Source organism: Sapajus apella, unplaced genomic scaffold (genome assembly GCF_009761245.1).
Source record: "Sapajus apella isolate SASKATOON/1434 unplaced genomic scaffold, GSC_monkey_1.0 scaffold123, whole genome shotgun sequence".
Classification (NCBI taxonomy): domain Eukaryota; kingdom Metazoa; phylum Chordata; class Mammalia; order Primates; family Cebidae; genus Sapajus; species Sapajus apella.
Window position 1 is genome coordinate 574029 of NW_022437063.1, and position 19194 is coordinate 593222.

The 19194-nt window shown below is 57.5% G+C and overlaps 1 protein-coding gene and 1 long non-coding RNA gene across 3 annotated transcripts in view; both read right to left on the minus strand.

Annotated features, from left to right (window-relative positions):
* Window positions 1–1609: 1609 nt before the first annotated feature.
* Window positions 1610–4198, minus strand: LOC116538856. Its single transcript, XR_004263805.1, has 2 exons — window positions 1973–4198; window positions 1610–1901 (listed from the first exon to the last, which is right to left on the minus strand). It is a non-coding gene; the product is annotated as an uncharacterized LOC116538856 (long non-coding RNA).
* A 2574-nt stretch (window positions 4199–6772) lies between these two features.
* The window catches only part of SCUBE1 (signal peptide, CUB domain and EGF like domain containing 1), a 135080-nt gene continuing 122658 nt past the window's right edge, over window positions 6773–19194 (minus strand). For both annotated transcript variants that reach the window (XM_032261392.1, XM_032261391.1), the window contains 7 exons: window positions 17703–17864; window positions 16614–16781; window positions 15136–15297; window positions 14263–14460; window positions 12347–12499; window positions 11499–11578; window positions 6773–7669 (listed from right to left, as the gene is read on the minus strand). In XM_032261392.1, the coding sequence (XP_032117283.1) occupies window positions 7517–7669; window positions 11499–11578; window positions 12347–12499; window positions 14263–14460; window positions 15136–15297; window positions 16614–16781; window positions 17703–17864 (1076 nt within the window). In that variant the 3' untranslated portion in view covers window positions 6773–7516. The remainder of the gene's footprint in view (window positions 7670–11498; window positions 11579–12346; window positions 12500–14262; window positions 14461–15135; window positions 15298–16613; window positions 16782–17702; window positions 17865–19194) is intronic.

The following is a 19194-nucleotide window of genomic DNA, read 5'->3' on the forward strand; positions in this document are numbered from 1 at the left end:
GGGTTTCACCATGTTGACCAGGATGGTCTCGATCTCTTGACCTCGTGATCCACCCGCCTCGGCCTCCCAAAGTGCTGGGATTACAGGCTTGAGCCACCGCGCCTGGCCTGAAAAGGCTATTTTTTCCCCCGTTGAATGGTCTCAGCACTCCTGTTGAAAACCAATTGATGGATGATAAATTTAAGGGTTCATTTCTGGACTCTGAATTCTGTTTCACTGATCTATATGTCTATCCTTATGCCTGTACCACACAATCTTCATTAATGTAAGGCTGTCGTTTTAAAAGTGAGAAGTCAAATCCTCCAACTTTGTTCTTTTTCAAGGCTGTTTGGCTACTATAGGTCTGGTCCCTTGCATTTCTCTATGAATTGTAGGACTCACATGTCAGCTCATGCACGAAGTCAGCCAGGATTTTGATAGTGATCACGTTGAATCTGTAGATCAATTTGGGGAGTATTATCATCTTAACAATATCATCTTCCAACCCATGAAAACAGATCTTCTTTCTTTTCTTTTTTTGAGATGGGGTCTTACTCTGTCACTTAGGCTAGAGTGCAGTGGCTCGATCTTGGCTCATTGCGATCTCTGCCTCCTAGGCTCAAGCGATCCTCCCACCTCAGCCTTGAGAGTAGCTGGACCACAGGTGTGCGCCACCATGCCTGGCTAATTTTTTGTATTTTTGGTAGAGACAAGGTTTCACCCTGTTGCCCTGGCTGGTCTTGAACTCCTGAGCTCAGGCTCTCCCTCCACTTTGGCCTTCCAAAGTGCTGGGATTACAGGCGTGAACCACTGTGTCCAGCCTACAACCGAGTTTTATATAGGGATCTTATGTCCTGTAACCTTGTGAATTTCGTTAGCTCTAACAGTTATTTGTGGATTCCTTAAGTATTTTCCATATACAAGATCAGGACATGTGCAAACGTTTAATTTTGTTTTCTTTCCAATCCGGATGCCCTTTGTATGTTTTCCTGCCTAGTTGTCTTGACTAGACCTCCAGTAGAGTGGTGTAAGCACACATCTTGGTCTTGTTCCTGCATGATGTTTTTAAGATAGATCCGTTTTGTTGCAGGATGTGAATTAATTTTCACAGCTATGTAATATTTAACTATGTGACTATGGTTCAGTCTTCCACTAAGAGACTTAGGTTATCTTAAGCTTTTTGCTCTAATAAATATGAGGCTATGAATATTTTTGTATATTTCCTGGTACACACACACACACACACACACACACACACACAGCACTGCATGGCTAATTTTGAGAAGTCATAGATTCCCTGAGGCTCACTGTGACCATGACTTTTAGATTAAAGCCCCAGTGTAAAAGAACAACTCTCATTTCGGCATGCGTAATGCAGGGAAATGGGATTTGAAATATGGGCATTTTGCTTTCTGCCAGTCAGGAACATGCCTGTTTCCTAAATGTGGGTGCCCCCTGCCTTTGCGTGTAGATCTCAGACTTGCTGCTTTGCTTTCCAGAAGGTTCTCAGCTCCTTTCTTTCAGCCCTCCATAGCGTGTGAAATTTCTCCCATTATTTTTTCTTTTCTGGATTCCAGTTCGCATTTCCCCCCAGCTCATGATTTCTGCTGAATAAGAGAAAAGAGCAATATTTAGGTTCATTTCCTGTTTATTATTAAAGTGATTTTCACAAATGTTTCATTACATGCATATGGGGGACATGATGGATAAAACAAAACTGAATAGTTGTGGCAACTAAAAGGAAGATGTGGTTATGTTGGCATTTGTCATTCTTGCAGGCAGAGTCACTGCCAAGGGCCTGGACAGTATAGCACCCCCGCAGGAGCCAGAAGTGAAGGCTGTGGGCCTCCAGTCCAGCGCCCTGGTGTCCTGTTCCCCGAGCAACGTGGCCTGGGTCTGCTCGGCCTGTTGGAGGCTCTGACCTCAGCGGAACAAGACACCCAACATTGGTCAGCTCCCCCTTCCTCCCTCTTGGCCTGTTGGAGGCTCTGACCTCAGCGGAACAAGACACGCAGCATCGGTCAGCTCCCCCTTCCTCCCTCTGCTTTCTGCCACCTGTCTGCCGAGGGCACCGGGCACTCCCTCACTTGCATCTCTGCGGGCTGTGCTGGGGCCTCCCCAAGAGCAGCGGGACACTCGGCAAGGGCACTTGAGCCTCTGGCTGTGTCTGCTCATGCTGGCACCGTGAGTGTCCTGTCTGCCTGGTAGGGAGGGCAGAAGCTGTCCATTATCCGAACGATTTTTCGTGCCTAAGGAAGGAGGGGATGTCACTGAAGTCACCCTGGCACCCTGGCTGTTCTCTCCCGTCTGCAGCCTTCTCTCTGTCTCTGGAGTCCACCACCCTGGCTACCTGGCCCGGTTTCCAGTGTGTAAGCTTCAGACTGATCAACGTTTTAGAGACGTTTCCTGCCCTGGGAGTAGATGGACATGCACTTGATTCCCAAATCCAGGAACTACGAACTCTTTGCCTTGGGCATGTCCTGCCGTCTCCCGGAGCTCCATTTCCACATCTAAAGAATGAGCTTAACCCCACTGTCCACACAGGTTGGGAGAATGAGATGTGTGGATATCAGAGGGTTGAGCCCAGAGCCTGGCACACAGTGGGCACTGAGTGAGCGTCAGCTTCCCCTCCTTTCCCTTCTTCCCGTTGGGGCTTGGGGCATGCAGACAATTCCAAGGGGCTCACCCAGGGCTGAGTGGTGTGGTGCAGCAGGGGCTGGGAGGGCACGTGGGCCATGGCTGTGCTGTCTGGGCTCCAAGGATGCTTTGCCCACACCTGATGTCCTTTCTAAGAGCAAGGCAGGTGGGATCAGGCCAACTCCAGCTCTGCCTGCCCAGGACTTACTCCTGGAAGGGCCAGGGATCCACGGGAGAATGGGAGCTCCCTGCTCCCTCTCCGCGTCCTCCCTCCATCCCTCATCACATCCTCTGCGCTTGGCCTGAATGATGTCAGCTCGGCACAGACACCTGTGCATCTTTGGTGAAGAAAAGGGACCTCAATGTCAGGTGCAGTTTGCCAGGGCGACCAGATTTCCTGAGTATGGACCAGGGAAGGTGACAATGGCTGGACTCCCTGGGTGAGAAGGAGGGCTTCTCCCTGCGGGGCACACCTTGTGCAGGCGAGGTGAGCAGGCTGTCTAGGGCAGCGTGTCTGCTGTCCGGGGCAGTTTGTCGTCTGTGCAGGGCACTGGCTCCCTGTCTTTCTAGGAGCCTGGCACACAGGAGGTGCTCGCTAAATGACTCAGCTTATTTCAGTGTCTTATTTTACTGCTGGGGGTGGTGGAGGCGCTGGAATAAGATTCAACTCCAAAAATGTAAATTGAGCATTGCTATGGCTTGGACAGGCCAGGGGCCTCCTGCTGTGGACAAGCCCAGGGGACAGCCTTCACCGAGAGGCTGGCTGCGGCCCGTGCGTCTGTTGAGCGTGCATGAAAGGGAGGCCATTCAGACAGAAAAGCACGCTAGCCAGAGGCGGGGAAAAGGGCTTCTCTCCCAGGGCTTTCAAATGTGGCCTCTTGTGCCCTCCTTGTCTGGGGATGTCTTGGCCCATGTTTCCGCTCCACTTTATCTGTGTATCTGTCCCAAGCCAATGGGTAGCCAGACAGAAAGCTGCCTGAGGCCTCCACCATGGGCCCTGCCACCTGGGCCACCATGGAGGTGGAGGAGTGGGCCACACTGTCCCCTGGGGAGTGAGCATTTGGGAAACTGGTCACCGCCTGGCCAGGATGACCTGTGTGGGGCAGGGGCAGCAAGGCTGGGGAGCAAAGGCTGATTCTGCTGCCTGAGAGGCCAGTGGAGAGCCAGAGCGGGAGGAGGGAGGTTGGCGCGATGGTGAGGCTGTGGCAAGGGGAAGGACTGGGAAAGGGCAGTCCCATTCTGGGCAGCGGGTGAGGCTGCCTGGCTGTCGGCTGCCCTCAGCGGCTATGGGAGCCCTCACTCACAGAGCGCCTGGCTGGCCTCGAAACCCTGCTGCAGGTTACTTCCGTTTCTGTGGTTCCTGGAAAGTAGAAACAAACTTGGGGGGATGCCAGGAATGTGGGACAGAAAGATCCTCCCACGCCTGGGTCCCACCTGACTCCTGGGAGCTGTGCGGGAGACACCCTGTTTTTTGTGCCCGTCTTCACAGAGGGCCTCTGGTTCCCTGGAGTGCAATGTTTCACTAGGAGCTGACCCAAGCTCAGAGAAGCCTGGAGACCGGACAGCTGCCTCTGTCCCGGCCAGATGGTGGAGTGGGGACTTCCAGCAGCCTGCCCCTTGCTCCTCTCCCTAGAGCACAGCGTGCAGCACTGGGGACCGTGTCAGCTGCTCAGGCCACAGTTGAGGAGGGGCGGTGCCGGCTTCCCCCCAGAGAGCATGGGGTCTCCCGCACGCTCTGCCCTCAGCTTGAGTCTGTTTTTGGGCCTTGTCATGTGGATCCGTCCTACCTGGCCCCGTCCTTGTTCCCTACTTCCCTTTTCTCTATGCCTCCGCCTTGGACCAGGTGGAGCGGCCACCTCACATCAGTCAAGCTGCCGTTGGCTTTGACGGCACGCCAACTGGAAGAAATGCGTTTTGCTGTCCATGGAGCTCTCCTTGGGACCATCCTGCTCTGTCGGCTCTAGTTGAACGGGGGGACCCCCACGTTCCCCAGCGTGGGGCCAATGTGGAGACTCAAGACAGTGTCCAGGTCTGGACTTCAAGTCACCCAGATGGTGTGGGAGGCCCAGAGGGGCTGTAGGTGCCCTCACACTCCCCATGGGCTCTCACGGCTGGGAGCTACAGCACGGCTTGCGAGGGAGAGCAGGACGAAGGCTGGGCCGCATCTGCATCTGCCCATCCAACTCTGCCCCGGGCATGCTGGGCAGGATCTGACCACGGTGGTGCGTCGTGGCACATGAGGGGAGGGGCGGTGGGCAGTGGATCTGTGGGTGTGTGGGTGGCAACTTTCAGAAACTACCCAAAGGAATTGCAGAAAGAGCTCAGAGAGGTGAAGAGTTCTTTCTGTTTTTGGAAAGGATTTAAAAACCCTTAAGTGTGATGGTTGATTTCATGGTGGTCTTGGCTAGGTGAAGGGAGACCCAGCTAGCTGGGAAAATGTGAGAGCGTTTCCAGAGAGGTTAGCATCTGAGGGAAGACATCACTCCATCCAGTCTGTTGAGGGCCCAGATAGGACAGAAGGTGGAGGAAGGGAGAATCCTCTCTCTTGGAGCTGGGACAGCCATCATCCTGATTCTCGGGGCGCTGGATGCTGGGACTCACAGGGTGGCCCCTGGCTTCTCAGGCTTTGAACTCAGACTGAGTTAGGGTGTGGCTTCTGGGCTCCAGCTGGCAGATGGCAGATCGTGGAACTTCTTGGCCTCTAGAAATCCGTGAGTCGGTTCCTGTAATGCAGCCCCTCACACATCTACATCTGTGTCTTCTGGGTTCTGTTTCTTTGGAGAACACTCATGAAGAGGTGACACCCCTCCTGGCATCTCCTCAGGAGCTGTTGCTCAGGCTCATTCAGAAGGACGCTCCTCTCTCATCTTGGGGATGACTGATGGCTTGACAAAGGGAGGGAGGGAGGCCTCTTTCCAGAAACCAGGGCTGGCCTGCGAGGACTGTGACCAGAGGAGGGGCAGTGTGGCCCCCGGCATGGCTCGTTAGTGGACACTGACCTACCCACCAAGTGCAGAGGCTGCACTCTCTCCGGCTTGAGTTGGACTTCGGCAGGGAAGGCGGCTGATGGCGGCAGCAGCCAGGCTGGGGACCGCGCTGTTGTGGGCACACATGAGTAATTCCTGAGCTCCGAGCTCTCGTTCGGGCTGTAGAACATGTGATGACCTGCCTCCCTCGTCACCAAGCCTAGAGGGACCTCGCTTGCCTGCCTCCATCTGTGCAGTGCTCCGTGTGCCACCGTCCCTCAAACTGTGCTCGGTTCTCGGCAGCCAGGCTGGGCCTGGGGGCGACCAGGAGGAACCCGAGAGGCAACTTTGAGCTGAAGACTGGAGTTTGTTTTAAGATTCTCCCATGCTACTTGGGATTTTCAGTATTTCTTAACTTGAAAAATACAGGCCATTTCCCATGCTTGTCCAGAGCCCACAGGCAAATGATGAGCAGGCAAGGCCTCTGGACCTCAGAGTTCTGCGGGCTCCATCCCAGGCGCTGGCCTCCGGCTGGGTGGAACACAGACACCCGGTCACAGCCCAGACTTCTCTTTCTCCTGGCATTCCCCCTGCCCCGCCACCTTGTGAAGAGGTTCTCGCTTCCCCTTCATCCTCTACCATGATTGCAAGTTTCCTGAAGCCTCCCCAGCCACGTGGAACTGGGAGTCAATTAGGCCTCTTTCCTCGACATGAAAGGAAAGAGGTTTCCCTCCGAGTGGGGACAGCATGGTATAGCGAGAGGAGGCTGTGCTGGGAGCCAGGCCTCTGACTCCGACAGTCAGCTCCACTCTCTCCCCCCTCACTGGGTGCTCTGAGGCCCCTCGTGGTAGCACAGCCTGTGCTCCTGTGAGCAAGGCCTTGCTTCCTGGTGACGCGTGGGCACAGTACGGACCCCAAGATCACTGCCACAGGGTCAGAGCCAAGGCCCCTTCTGCGGTTTATTGCTGGGCCCCTGCACCTCCTAGGAACGGGTCCAAGGGGAAAGCGTCTTCCACTGAGTCTCGTCCGAGGGCAGTGACGGTGCTGGCAAGGGGCCTGGGGCTGGGCTGACACTGCAGCAGAACCTCCAAGCCCAGTTCTCGAAGAATTCCTGTTCTGAAGCAAGTCCAAGGCAAGCTGTGCTCCCCCAGCCCTAGCGGTTCCCAGCCTCACAGAGACAAAGGGCAAAGGCTGGGAGGAGTTGTTTAATCATCCAGGGAGGCTTAGAGCTGCTGGGACTCACTGGGCTCATGCGGGAAGGGATGAGGTCACGATTCATGTTTACAGTGACCAAAGAGCATTTTCCTAAAGTACCCACAAATAGAAGTATATATATATATTTTATATTTATATTTATATATACAGAGAGAGTACTTCATTAAATGTTCTGTCGAAGGAAAGCAGAAACCTACAGTCTCCTCCCCTAGCAGCTCTGTTCCGCCCCATCACAGAATCCTGGGAGCCCAACAGCCTGGAGCGGTGGCCTTGCCTGTGGTTGGAGGAGTTGGCAGAGCGTGGGGCCCGAGAATGCTGGCACGGGCTCGTCCACCTCCCCCGATGGCGCCTTGGCCCCTCTCCCTCCACCGGGCCTCCTGTCTCGGATGACCACACCTTCCGGATCCTGAAACGCCAGGCGGAGGGTCCCGCAATCCTGCTACTTGCAGTTGGTCCGCCAGGACTCAGGAGAGGGCGCTCTTGGTGTCCTAGGAAGGAGGCGGAGGGAGGGAGGGAGGCTTCCTGAAGCAGGGTGCTCCCACTGGGGTGGTGGGTCCGAAGGGTACCTGGGCTCGGTCTCCACGGGCTGGTCGGCTTCCCTGAAGGGGAGTGCCATGGGGTTCCCAAGGCGATGTGGAGGCCTGTGCAGCTCCCGATGTGGAGGGCAGGTGCCCCCTCCATGGACCAGGCCAGCCCCAGGCAGGGCCACTCCCCCCCGGTTATTTGTAGGGCCGAAGGAACCGAGACACTTTGGAGCGCAGCAGTTTGATGAAGGACCGTGGGAACATCTCCTTGGACTCCTGGGCTGTGTACTTGAAGTAGTTCTGGGGATGGGCCAGCACGTCAAACAGGGCCTTGATCAGCTTCTTGTCCTGCAAGATAGAGTGGGCGGGAGAGGCAGGGGAGGCTTGCGCCCGCAGGGTCTTCAGGGCGTTGCCAGGCTGAGTGAGTTGGGCTGGCTGGTAGGTTTCAGGACCCCACAGAGCTTCTTTTGGTTTTTTTTTTTTTTTTTGGACGGAGTTTCGCTCTTGTTACCCAGGCTGGAGTGCAATGGCGCGATCTCGGCTCACCGCAACCTCCGCCTCCTGGGTTCAGGCAATTCTCCTGCCTCAGCCTCCTGAGTAGCTGGGATTACAGGCACGCGCCACCATGCCCAGCTAATTTTTTTTTTGTATTTTTAGTAGAGACGGGGTTTCACCATGTTGACCAGGATGGTCTCGATCTTTTGACCTCGTGATCCACCCACCTCGGCCTCCCAAAGTGCTGGGATCACAGGCTTGAGCCACCGCGCCCGGCCTCTTTTGGTTTTAATAGTGTAACTGGTTTTTATTTCTTTCTTTATTTATTTTTTGAGGCAGAATCTTGCTGTGTCACCCAGCTGGAGTGCAGTGGGCTGGAGTGGATCTCAGGTCACAAGACTCCGCCGCCTCCTGAGTTCAAGCAATTCTCCTGCTTCAGCCTTCCGAGTAGCTGGGACTGCAGGCACATGCCACCACACCTGGCTAAGTTTTATCTTTTCAGTAGAGACAGGGTTTCACCATGTTGGCCAGGCTGGTCTCAAACTCCTGACCTCAAGTGATCTACCTGCCTCGGCCTCCCAAAGTGCTGGGATTACAGGCGTGAGCCACCACACTCAGCCCATAACTGGTTTTTTTTTTTTTTTTTTTTGAGACGGAGTTTCACTTATATTACCCAGGCTGGAGTGCAATGGCACGATCTCGGCTCACTGCAACCTCCGCCTCCTGGGTTCAGGCAATTCTCCTGCCTCAGCCTCCTGAGTAGCTGGGACTACAGGCACGCGCCACCATGCCCAGCTAATTTTTTGTATTTTTAGTAGAGACGGGGTTTCACCATGTTGACCAGGATGGTCTCGATCTCTTGACCTCGTGATCCACCCGCCTCGGCCTCCCAAAGTGCTGGGATTACAGGCTTGAGCCACCGCGCCCGGCCATAACTGGTTTTTAAATAGACCATTGGCATTAACTCTTGGGATTCCAATAAGATTTTATTAAATGTCAGGTACAGTGGCTCATGCCTGTAATCCCAGCACTTTGGAAGCCGAGGCGGGCAGATTACCTGAGGTCAGGAGTTTGAGACCAGCCTGACCAACATGGTGAAACCCCATCTCTACTAAAAATACAAAAATTAGCCACGTGTGGTGGCAGATGCCTTGCAATCCCAGCTACTTGGGAGGCTGAGGTCAGAGAGTCGCTTGAAACCGGGAGGTGGAAGTTGCAGTGAGCCGAGAGTGCGCCACTGCATTCTAGCCTGGGCGACAGAGTGAGACTCCTTCTCAAAAAAGAAAAAAAAAAAAGATTTTATTAACAAAGGGTTCCAAAACAACACAACCAACATTTGCAAACAGAACACTCAGCCAAGAGCACAGGCTTTGTAGCCAGCAGATCCCAAATCATCACTTCAGGCCTGCTCGCTGGCCCCTGAACCTTGGGGACACCACTCTGTGCTCTGCATTTCATTCTTCCCTGCACAGAGAGGTCATGATGCCTCTTCCCGGGGCTGCGAGGAACATGACCTGTACTGGCGTGAGCAGAGAGCCTGTCCTCAGCGGTACAGGTTTGCCGCGGGGATCCAGGCAGCAAACGGGGGACTGTTTTCCCGAAGCGGCCTCTGGAGAGCAGATGCAGACCCTGCCCTCTCTGAGCCCGTGTCTCGTCTCTCTAGTGGGGCACTGGCTGCCACGCTGGGCAGAAACTACAGAGCAGAGGTAAGAAGTCTGGTGGAGGCCTGGTTCCTGACGGAGTCCCCAGAGCCTGGCCCAGGGAAGCTGCTCAGTAAATGGCGACTTACCACCACTGGGGCATGAGGGCACCTTGTCCTGGTAACTGTGGCTGCATTCGCTGTCTCTGGGGCGGACCTGTCCTGGCACACACACTTCTCTGTGTACACACCCACCACACCCCACACACATCTAGCACACCTCCACGTACCCCCCATATATACACCACACCCACTCACCACACACTCACCCCTACACACACACCCACCACACCCCCATACACACACCATACACCCACTCACCACACACTCACCCCTACACACACCCCCACCACACCCCCATACATACACCATGCACCCACTCACCACACACTCACCCCTACACACCCCCATACATACACCATGCACCCACTCACCACTCACCCCTATACACACCCCCACCACACCCCCATACATACACCATATACCCACTCACCACACACTCACCCCTACACACACACCCACCACACTTCCACTCACCACACACACCTACACACACCACACCCCCTCAGCACACCCCACTCACTGCACATTCACCCCTACACACACCACATACTCCCACACACCACACCCCGCACACCCCACACCCAGTCAAAACACACTAAACACCCCCCACACACCCCTACATGCATATCTCTATATACACACTACACAGCCCTACAAACACACCACACAGCCCTACAAACACACCACACAGCACAGACACACTTAACACCTGCAAACTTACCACACCCCCACAAATACACCACAGTCAACCCAATCCCCACATTCCCCACACACGTGTGCCCTGAGCCCATGCCCTGGAGACAGGCACTCCTGCCCTCCTCTGTGCTGGGCACGGTGCCAGTCCTGGAGGCAGAGTTGACCATGAACCCCGGCAGCTCCTCCCTGCCAAGCGGGGCAGGGACTAAATATTCACACGACAAACCTAAAGTGGGTACTGGTGGGTGTCAGGAAGGAGGGGTACCGGGACCCAAGGGTCTGCAAAGGATGTGCCCAGGTCAGGGAGATCCAGGCAGACCCCACAGAGGATGACAGGATGTCCCAGGTGAAGGCAGAAGGATGAAGGGGGACGTTCGCTGGGGAAAGATTTGGGGAAGCACGTCCCGAGAGGCCCCGGTGAGCGTGAGGAGCTGAGAACTGCTACGGAGGAGGTTTGTGTCCCCAGAGCAGCCTCAGACGCTGCTGCTCCGTTTGGCAGCGCTGCTCCCAGGGTGGAGCTAGGGGAACAGGGATGGGGAGGAGGGCAAGTCCCAGTGCGTCCCTGGTTTCTGCCTGCAAGGTCTGGGGAGGAAACAGGGAGCCGAGTGCGGCAGCGCGTGACCGGCAGACTATGGGGGGCTCCAGTGAACCTTCCAGAGCCTGCAAACCATCCCCAGCTCTGTCCTTGTCCTCCACACCCAGGGCTCCTGGACTGATAGTGCTGCTGCCCAGGGCTGAGCTGGGTGGGTCTCTGGGCCTCTGGCCAGTGCCCATCATGTGACATACCAGGTGGCCCTGCCTCTCCAGGCCAGAAGCAGGAAGAGGAGGGGGCCCGGTCCCAGAAGCAGGGGGGGCTCCAAGTGACAGCGGCACTGGGTAGATCCTACTGGTTCTGAGACAGCACCCCCAGACACCCTCCCTCTACAGATGAGGAGAGTGAGGCTGAGAGCTGGCGAGGAGCCTGCCTGAGGTCACATCACTGGGTCCTGGTCCCCACATCCCCACCAAACAGCTTCCCTCAGGCCTCCTGGTCTGGAGGGACAGACATGCAGGACCCAGCCCCTGCCCTTAGGGCTCTGGGACCCCCAGGCCTCCTGTTCCTCCCCCATCACCATCCATACTCCCTTGCTTCTCCAGGGGCCAGGGCTGAGGCAGGGGCGGCCCTGGCTCATCACAGGCCCCATCCCAAGGTTACAACAATTCTCTTCCAATAAACTCACTTACTTTCAAAATCTCCTGGTGGTTCTCCGAGGCGTATAGGCGCCCATCGCGCACGATGTCCTCTATGAGCTGCTGGTAGTCCTCTGGCAGCAGGTCAGCCGGGGGAGAGGAAGACGAGGGGCTTGAGACCCCGCCAGCTCCCCTTTCACCTCCAGCCTCTGCCCTCCTCCCCTGCTCCAGCCACAGGCTCCCAGCTATGGCGGGACGCTGCTCTGCCTCTGTGCCTTTCGGCGGGGGCTCCGTCTAACTGTATTGTCCTCCTTGGAGTTTTGCTAAGAATCCCCCAATTTTTTTTTTCTTTTTTGAGTCAGAGTCTCACTCTGCTGTCCAGGCTGGAGTGCAGTGGCATGATCTCGGCTCACTGCTACATTTGTGTTTCGGGCTCAACAGATTCTCCTGCCTCAGCCTCCTGAGTAGCTGGGATTACAGGCGCCCACCACCATGCCTGGATAATTTTTGTATTTTTAGTAGAGATGGGGTTTCACAGTGTTGGCCAGGCTGGTCTTCAACTCCCGACCTCAGGTGATCCACCTACCTTGGCCTCACAAATGCTGGAATTACAGGCATGAGCCACTGTGCCCAGCCAAGAACCCCAAATTTAGCCTTCAAAACCCTGCTTGGGCGGCACCTCACCCGAAGCCTGCAGATGCCACTAGCCGCTGCCTTGCTGGTACCACCCAGTACCACCCTTGGCCTGTCTGGCTCTGGCCCCTGAGAGTGTTCGTTCTGCTTCTGGGTCTGTGCCTGCCGGGTCACAGCTCGCCGAGGGTGGGAACGTGTGACTCATCTCTGTGTCTCCCTGGCCCCTCTGAGCTATGCACAGTGGGCCGTGAAGACAGTTGGGGCCTTACCATCGTAGGTCACGTAGGGCACTTGGAAGCCTTTGCCACTGTTGCCTTCATTGGATTTGAACTGGATCCAGAGCTTCCGGGAGCGGGAGGTGAAGGCGATGGGCCTCTCATAGGTCTGGCAGGTCTCGTAGGTGGTGACGGACGTGGGCGAGGCTGTGGGCGAAGCACCACTGCTGAGGTGCCGCGGGTGTACAGCACCTCCCACCCAGTCCGCCACCCAGCACCTGCACCGAACGCCTGGTCCCCCAAACAAGAGCTTAGTCTTCATGCTTGTTCCCTCTGCCTCTGAGGCCCTTCCCTGCCCTCAACCCTGGTTCCTACTTGTCCTTCTGAGACCCATCTCTCTGCCCCCTCTTACAGGATGCCTCCCTGACTGCTCCCTTCCTCCCCTCCCAAGATCTTGCTCTGCTCTGGGGAACCCCTTATCACAGGCCCCTTTATCGGGGGTCTCCGTCTCCCTCTAGCTAACTGCTCCTCTCTGACAGGGCTCAGGCCTGCACTCAGCGCACGGCGCATGGAGTGGAAGCTGGGGGAGGGCGTGGGAGATGAATCGGCACAGACTCGGGAAGTCCCTTCTCCCTGAGAGCAAATGCGTCAACGCAGCCCCCCAAGCCCTGATCTCCTGAGGAGGAAATCAGGAGCCAAGGGCAGCAGTGTGGGCACAGCACATGACTGGCAAGTGACTCTTCCCAAACTGCAAACCATCCTTTTCTCAGACATGGTGACAGCGGGAGCCCCCAGCCCTGCCCAGCCTCTCCCGGCTCAGGGGCTCTTTGGGAAGGACTCACAGCTCCTTGGGGACATTCCCAAGGAGCCCCTCATGGGGGAGAGGCTGGGCTTCGCTTGAGCTCAGCCTTGTGGTGGGGGACAGAGGGAGGGGGATGCTGGAGGCAGGGGAGGGGGTAAGGGGAACGGGCAGGGAAGGTGATCCCGGGCCGGTCCCTTGGCCATCTGCACACTGCAGGTTTCGGCTGGTCAGCTGCATCAGCCATGCCGACATCTGCTCGTCAGTATGCTGAGCAACTCCTGCACAGGATATCGCAGCTCCAGCCGGGCAGCCCTGAGCAGACCTCAGGCCCCTCCCACCCCACCCCCCGGGCTGGTCTCTGTGGCTGCCTCATACCCAGAGATGTTCTAGGCCGTGTTTGTGGGCATCTGGGTTCCTGCTCTTCCTCCCCTAACACTCCAGCACAGAGCTTGCTCCCATGGGCACCCACAGCCTGATAGCAGTGAGGTCCCCTGGCCAGGTACGCTTCGGGGATTTGCCTGGCGTTGGGGGGCACTCAGGGGCCTCCCAGGCAATTCCTGCTGCTGTGGCCAACTGGGCACACACTCGGCCCCACCCACTGCTGAGTCCAATCCTCTCTCCTACTATTCCAGCTTTGCTGCCTGATGTCTCAAAAGAGGCCCTGACGGGGGCTGATGAGCCAGGAGTCTGGGGCTCACAGAGGGGTGGGGATGGGCGCTCTGAGTTGGTACCTTGTGTGGTGCATAGGATGGCCCTGTGGTCTCCCAAACCTCAGCGGGCGGGAGGAGGCCTGTGGAGCTGGAGCCTGAGGTCTTGCCTTGAGAGGTGTGACAGAAAATGGCGGGAAGGGGCCCTGTGGTTGGTCCTGCCACTGGGATGAGGCCCTGGTTTGCGGCCAGAGTTGAGACCAGGCCTGACCACGTCCCCGCATCTACTCTCAGGGGATACCCTAAACTCTCCGGATCTTTCCACGGAACTCTGTAAAGCCAGCTCTTAAGCCCAATGGGTTTCAACCCTGCCTCCCAGGTGGACTCTGAGGGGCTGGTCCCCTCTGAGCCCTGGGGCCCTCCTCTCTGCCCACGAAGGCAGCGATCCCGCCTGGTGGAGCTGCACCGAGACGGGGCTGCAGGAGTGGCTGCAGCTGCCTCTGGGCCCCCCGCCCACATACCGTTCTTCCTCATGACCAGAACATCACCACACTCATCCTCGATGGGCAGGAAGATCTCGGGGACCACGATGAGGATCCTGCGCTTCGGGGGCGGCGCGATGTGCCAGACGCATTCTGCGTTGGCCGGGTAGTCTCCAGGGTAGTTGGGGGACTCAATGTAGCCTGTGTAGTCACCAAGCTCGCCACCACAGTGCTGGTCTGTGGGCACAGCGGCCCGTGGGCCTCATCAGGCTCTGCTGGGCAGGTGCCCTGGCCAGCCAGGTCTCTAAAAGCCAGGGAGGCCCAGGGCGGGCTGGCAGGTGCTCTTGTTCCCTGCTCCACCAGCCCTCGGGCCCTCAGCCATCCTCCTTGGGGACCCTGCCTGGGCTTCCCCCAGAGTAGGCGGGCAGGCCACTGTTCACGCTTGCGGTTCCCCGAGGCCCAGCCCGGGGTCTCCTTCTTACTGGGCTGCCTTGCTGCAGGGCCACCTGATTTCTCTGTGGCTGGGCCTTGTCAGGGGCCCTGAGAGAGCCCAGAGCCCTGCCCTCTCTGGTGGCCCCGTCAGTGCCCCTCTAGGCTGTCAGTTCCCCCAGCAGACCCAGAAACTAGAGCGGGGCCTGGCCCGGGGCAGAGGCTTGGGCTGTGTTGGGTGGAGTGGGAACTGATGAATGAGGGGCACCACTGTGTGGCTACACAGACAGGGCCAAGCCAGGGCTGTCCCTTTGGTGCCACAGGCCTCCAGACCCATGCAGGGTGCCCCGGAGCAGACGTGACGGGGCAGGAGGAGTCAAGTGTCCTCATGGACCTCGTGTGGGATCAGGTCTCCTCCCGCCCCCCAACCTGCCCAGCCCCTCCCGCGTTCCCAGCTTCCCGCTGCGGAGCAGCAGCACCCACTTTTGCAGTGTGTGACGTTGGTGGAGCCATCGAAGTCCGTGCTGGTGTTGCCTGGACAGGTGATGCAGTGGTTCTGGCCAAACTCTGGCTGGTAGGTGCCAACCGGGCAGCGGACGCAGCGGTGGGTGGTGGTGTTGTAGTGGTGGCCGGGGGAGCAGTGCACTGCCGGGGGACACAGTGGGGTGTGGTGGGTGTGGAGGGGTGCAGGGAAAGGCCAGAGCTGGGGAGCTCTGTCCCCAGGACCTCCCATGCCCTTGAGGTCTGTCTTGGCACAGAGTTTAAGGCTCTTCCCACTGCCCATGACATCCCACCACCCTTGCTCCACCACAGCCAGGAAGAGCCCATGGCGTGGGGGTCACACGGCTGATGGATGTGATGTTGGCTACAGCCACACTAGGACCACACAGGCCACCTTGATGGGAGCAGTTTTTAGGGAGAGCAGGGGCGATGATGTGGCCAGAGTTGCTCAGGGGAGGTGGGAAGGAGGGGAAGTGGGCCGGCCAGGCTGAACCCTCTTCCTACAAGGTTGCTGGGGAAGGACAGAGAGTCTGAAGAGTGGCGGGGTGGGGGGCTAGAGGTGGGCATTTTTTTTTTTTTTTTTGAGATAGAGCCTTTCTCTGCCGCCCAGGCTGGAGTGCAGTGGTGTCATCTCGGCTCACTGCAACTTCCACCTACCGGGTTCAAGCGATTCGCCTGCCTCAGCCTCCCGAGTAGCCGGGATTACAGGTGCGCACCACCATGCCTGGGCATTCTGTATTTTTTGTATATGTTTTAGGAGAGATGGGGTTTTGCCATGTTGGCCAGGCTGGCCTCGAATTCCTGACCTCAGGTGATCTACCCGCTTCGGCCTCCCAAAGCGCTGGGATTATAGGCGTGAGCCACCATGCCTAGCTTCAATTCTTTTCTTAAACGGGCACATTTGGAGCGGTTTGTTTGTGCAGGGGGAGTATCTGGTGATGTGACTCCAGGGGACTGAGAACCAGGCCACCCAAACAGATGAACAGATGCTGAGAGGGAGCGTGGTGGGGAAGCAGGGTCAGCAGCTGAGAGTGGGGAGGACTTGGGGGAGTTGGTGAGTGAGGAAAGTGGGGACGCAGACCTGGGTGGGACCAGGTGCCCTGAACGGACAGCAGTTGAGGTGGTGCCCTGATCCCGCTCCTGCCCCCACACTCCTGCCCCTCCTCACCCTTGCAGCCTCCCTTCTAGACCCTGTCCAAGGTCTCCTGTCCCTACAGCACTCCCCAGTGCCCCAGGGAGCTGCTGCTTCCCCCTTGGAGCTCAGAAAGCTCTCAGCTATAAGGCATCCCTGTCCTAATGCAGGGCACAGTAGGTCACCCACACCCACGCCTGACAGCTCCAGGCTCCTCCTCTGAGTTGGGCGGTTTGCTACCTGCAGGAGATGAGAGGGGCTTGGGGAAGCCTCCCAAGCAGCACAGCCCTGCCCCTTGGGGTGGGCAGGCAGCGGGGGGCATGCTCACCTTTAGCCTCACAGTCCTGGAAGGAGGTAGTGCCTTCGTGCTTGGTAAGCAAATCCCCTCCGCAGGGGAAGCAGCCGGTGCGCCCGGGCTCGGGCTGGTATGTGCCCATGGGGCAGGCCTGGCAGGGCTTGAAGCCATCGGCCGAGAAGAACCCTGGAGGGCACTGGCCTGGAAGTCAGAGGTCATGGCTCAGGTGGGCAGGAGGGTGACTCAGGGCTGAGGCTGTGGGTGATCTTGGGCCCTGCTCCTGGCCTTGCCTGGTCCTAGAAAAGGCACCGAGCACCCAAGGTCTAGGGTGGGGACGGGGTGGGGAGAACGCAGCAGCCCGGGTGCAGGAGGCGGGGCTCCTGGTCTGGATGCTGCTGGCAGTTCCTGTGCCGCCTTGATCAAGCCTGGCTTTCCTTCTCCCAGCAGCAAGAAGGCCTAGGGGTTGACCAGTAAGAGGCCTTGCTGGGGAGCTGGGAAGGGGACTCCCGGGTGGAGGGGGAGGGGCTCTCCCAGGGGGCAGAGTTAAGTGGGGAGAGGGAAAAAAATGGAAAAGCTCCTTGCAAGCCTGATTATGTTTGGTAAATTGAAAAAGGGCCTTCTAAACCATCGATGGGGCACATCATAAAGTTCTTTGTGTAGAGCAAGTTTCTTGCCCAAGTATAAGATACACTCTGCAAAGTGCTGCGGTCATAATGGAATGTGCTGTCAACTGTAAGCTGTCTAGTCCACCGGAAGGCACTTCTGCACCTCCCTTAGAAAGCGTGCGTTGATTTGTAAATGCTGAAGTGCCGGCATGCTGTGAAGTCCCTTCCAAAGTGCACAATGCAATTCTGCAGGTACATGGAGGGCAGTGTAGGCCTGGGGACTGCAGGGCATTCCGAGATGCTCTGACGCTTTGGGGTCTGCAACGCACTTTGTAAGTGGTGACTGCACAGACATCGTGAACGGCTTTGGAAAGGACAAAGCACTTTGGAAAAGACCATGCTGTCTGGCCACAGCAGGCATTCAGGCCTTTGCTTTAGGAACCTCATCAGACAGGAGGAGCCACAGTCTGCTCCCCGCCCCACCCCGCCCCTCACTCTGGGGTGGGTCCACACTCGCCTCCGCATTCCGCCACGTTGCGGGCACCAGCCAGACTAAGCCCGTCGCTGCTGGGGCACGGTGTGCAACTGAGCTGGCCTTCTCTGTCCTGGTATGTCCCTGGCACACATGGCACACACTGGCCGAGCTCACCGCTGAAGTGGGTGCCAGGCCCGCAGGCAACTGCAGAGGAAAGCGGAGAGGCTGCTGGAGGCAGAGGCGGGAGGCCGGGTGGTCTCCTGTGTGCTCAAGCCCAGGCTCTCTTTACAGGCACAGTCCTTGTTCCCTGGGGCTCCCTGACACATCCCAGAAGAGCCTGGGGCAGGACCCAGGGGGCAGCCATCTGTGAGGGCCACAAAGCCTGGCCCCCAGGCTGCTGCACCTCAGAGTCCTCTGCAGACCCCCCCATCTCCACCCCCTTGTAAAAGCCCGTGGGCCTCACTCCTCCCACCCCGTCCTCTCTCTGCTCCACACCCTGCCCTCTGGCTTTAGCAGACTCCCTCCTGGATGTCGCCGCTTGGACATTCTACAGTCGTTTCATACCAAAGCAAGCTCCCTTGTCCTTCCGGAGTGGAGGAGTCGGGCCCTGAAGACGTGGGGCGGTGCGGAGGGACTGGGGCTGAGAAAGGCGTGGGCCGGTGGGGGAGGTGTGAGGGGCACAGCCAGGAGAGGGTGGGCTGAGGACAGCGCAGTGTGGTTGGCTACACTGAACAAATATGTCAGTCAGGAAACTGAGTAAATATGTGAATTAAGGAGAAAGGGAGCCGCGTTGCTCAGTGCTGAGGAAGAGGCTGAGATGGCGGCGGGGGAGGTGCGTAGAAGGGGGCCTGAGGTGTGGAACGGGAGGCATCGGCATGAACTCCTGGTTCTAGAACACCCCGTAGATTCCCACGCCTACCCGTGCATGTGCAGACACCTCTGCTTTCCACTTCTGTCCGATGAGAGGGCCTAGAGGCAGTGGTGCTCCGGGAGCAAGGAATAGCCCAGACTTTGGTTCCTACCCATCATCCTCCTCTCAAAGGAACCCGGGTCCTTGGGGGTCTGGCTGATGCCAGGGGAGGGACAGTGTGAATTGGATCTGAAGGAGGGGAGGCTCACAGTGTGTGTGTGTCAGGAGGACCCAAGAGCCAGCTTGGTGGAGTGCCTCTGGCTACCCTAGGGACAGAGTGAGCGCCAAACTACATAACATCAGGAACGATCACAACGCAATGAGTAAGGGGAATCCGAGTCCACAGGGACACAGACCCAGAGGTAATGGCCATGGCCGCCTGGTTTCCTGCAGGAGAACGTGACTTGTGAACGTGGAAGGAATGGCAGAGGTGCTGACATGGCAGGAGCTGTGCAGAAGTTTGATGAGGAGAGAATACTGGTCTAACCTCAGAATATGTCCTCAGAAAACACTCATCAGCCACAGAGGGAAAACAGCAAGTAAAAGTGAAGTCAGCGGGCTGGGGAACCCTGCTGTGGGTGGGCTGGGGAACCCTGCGGTGGGCTGGGGTATCCTGCGGTGGGC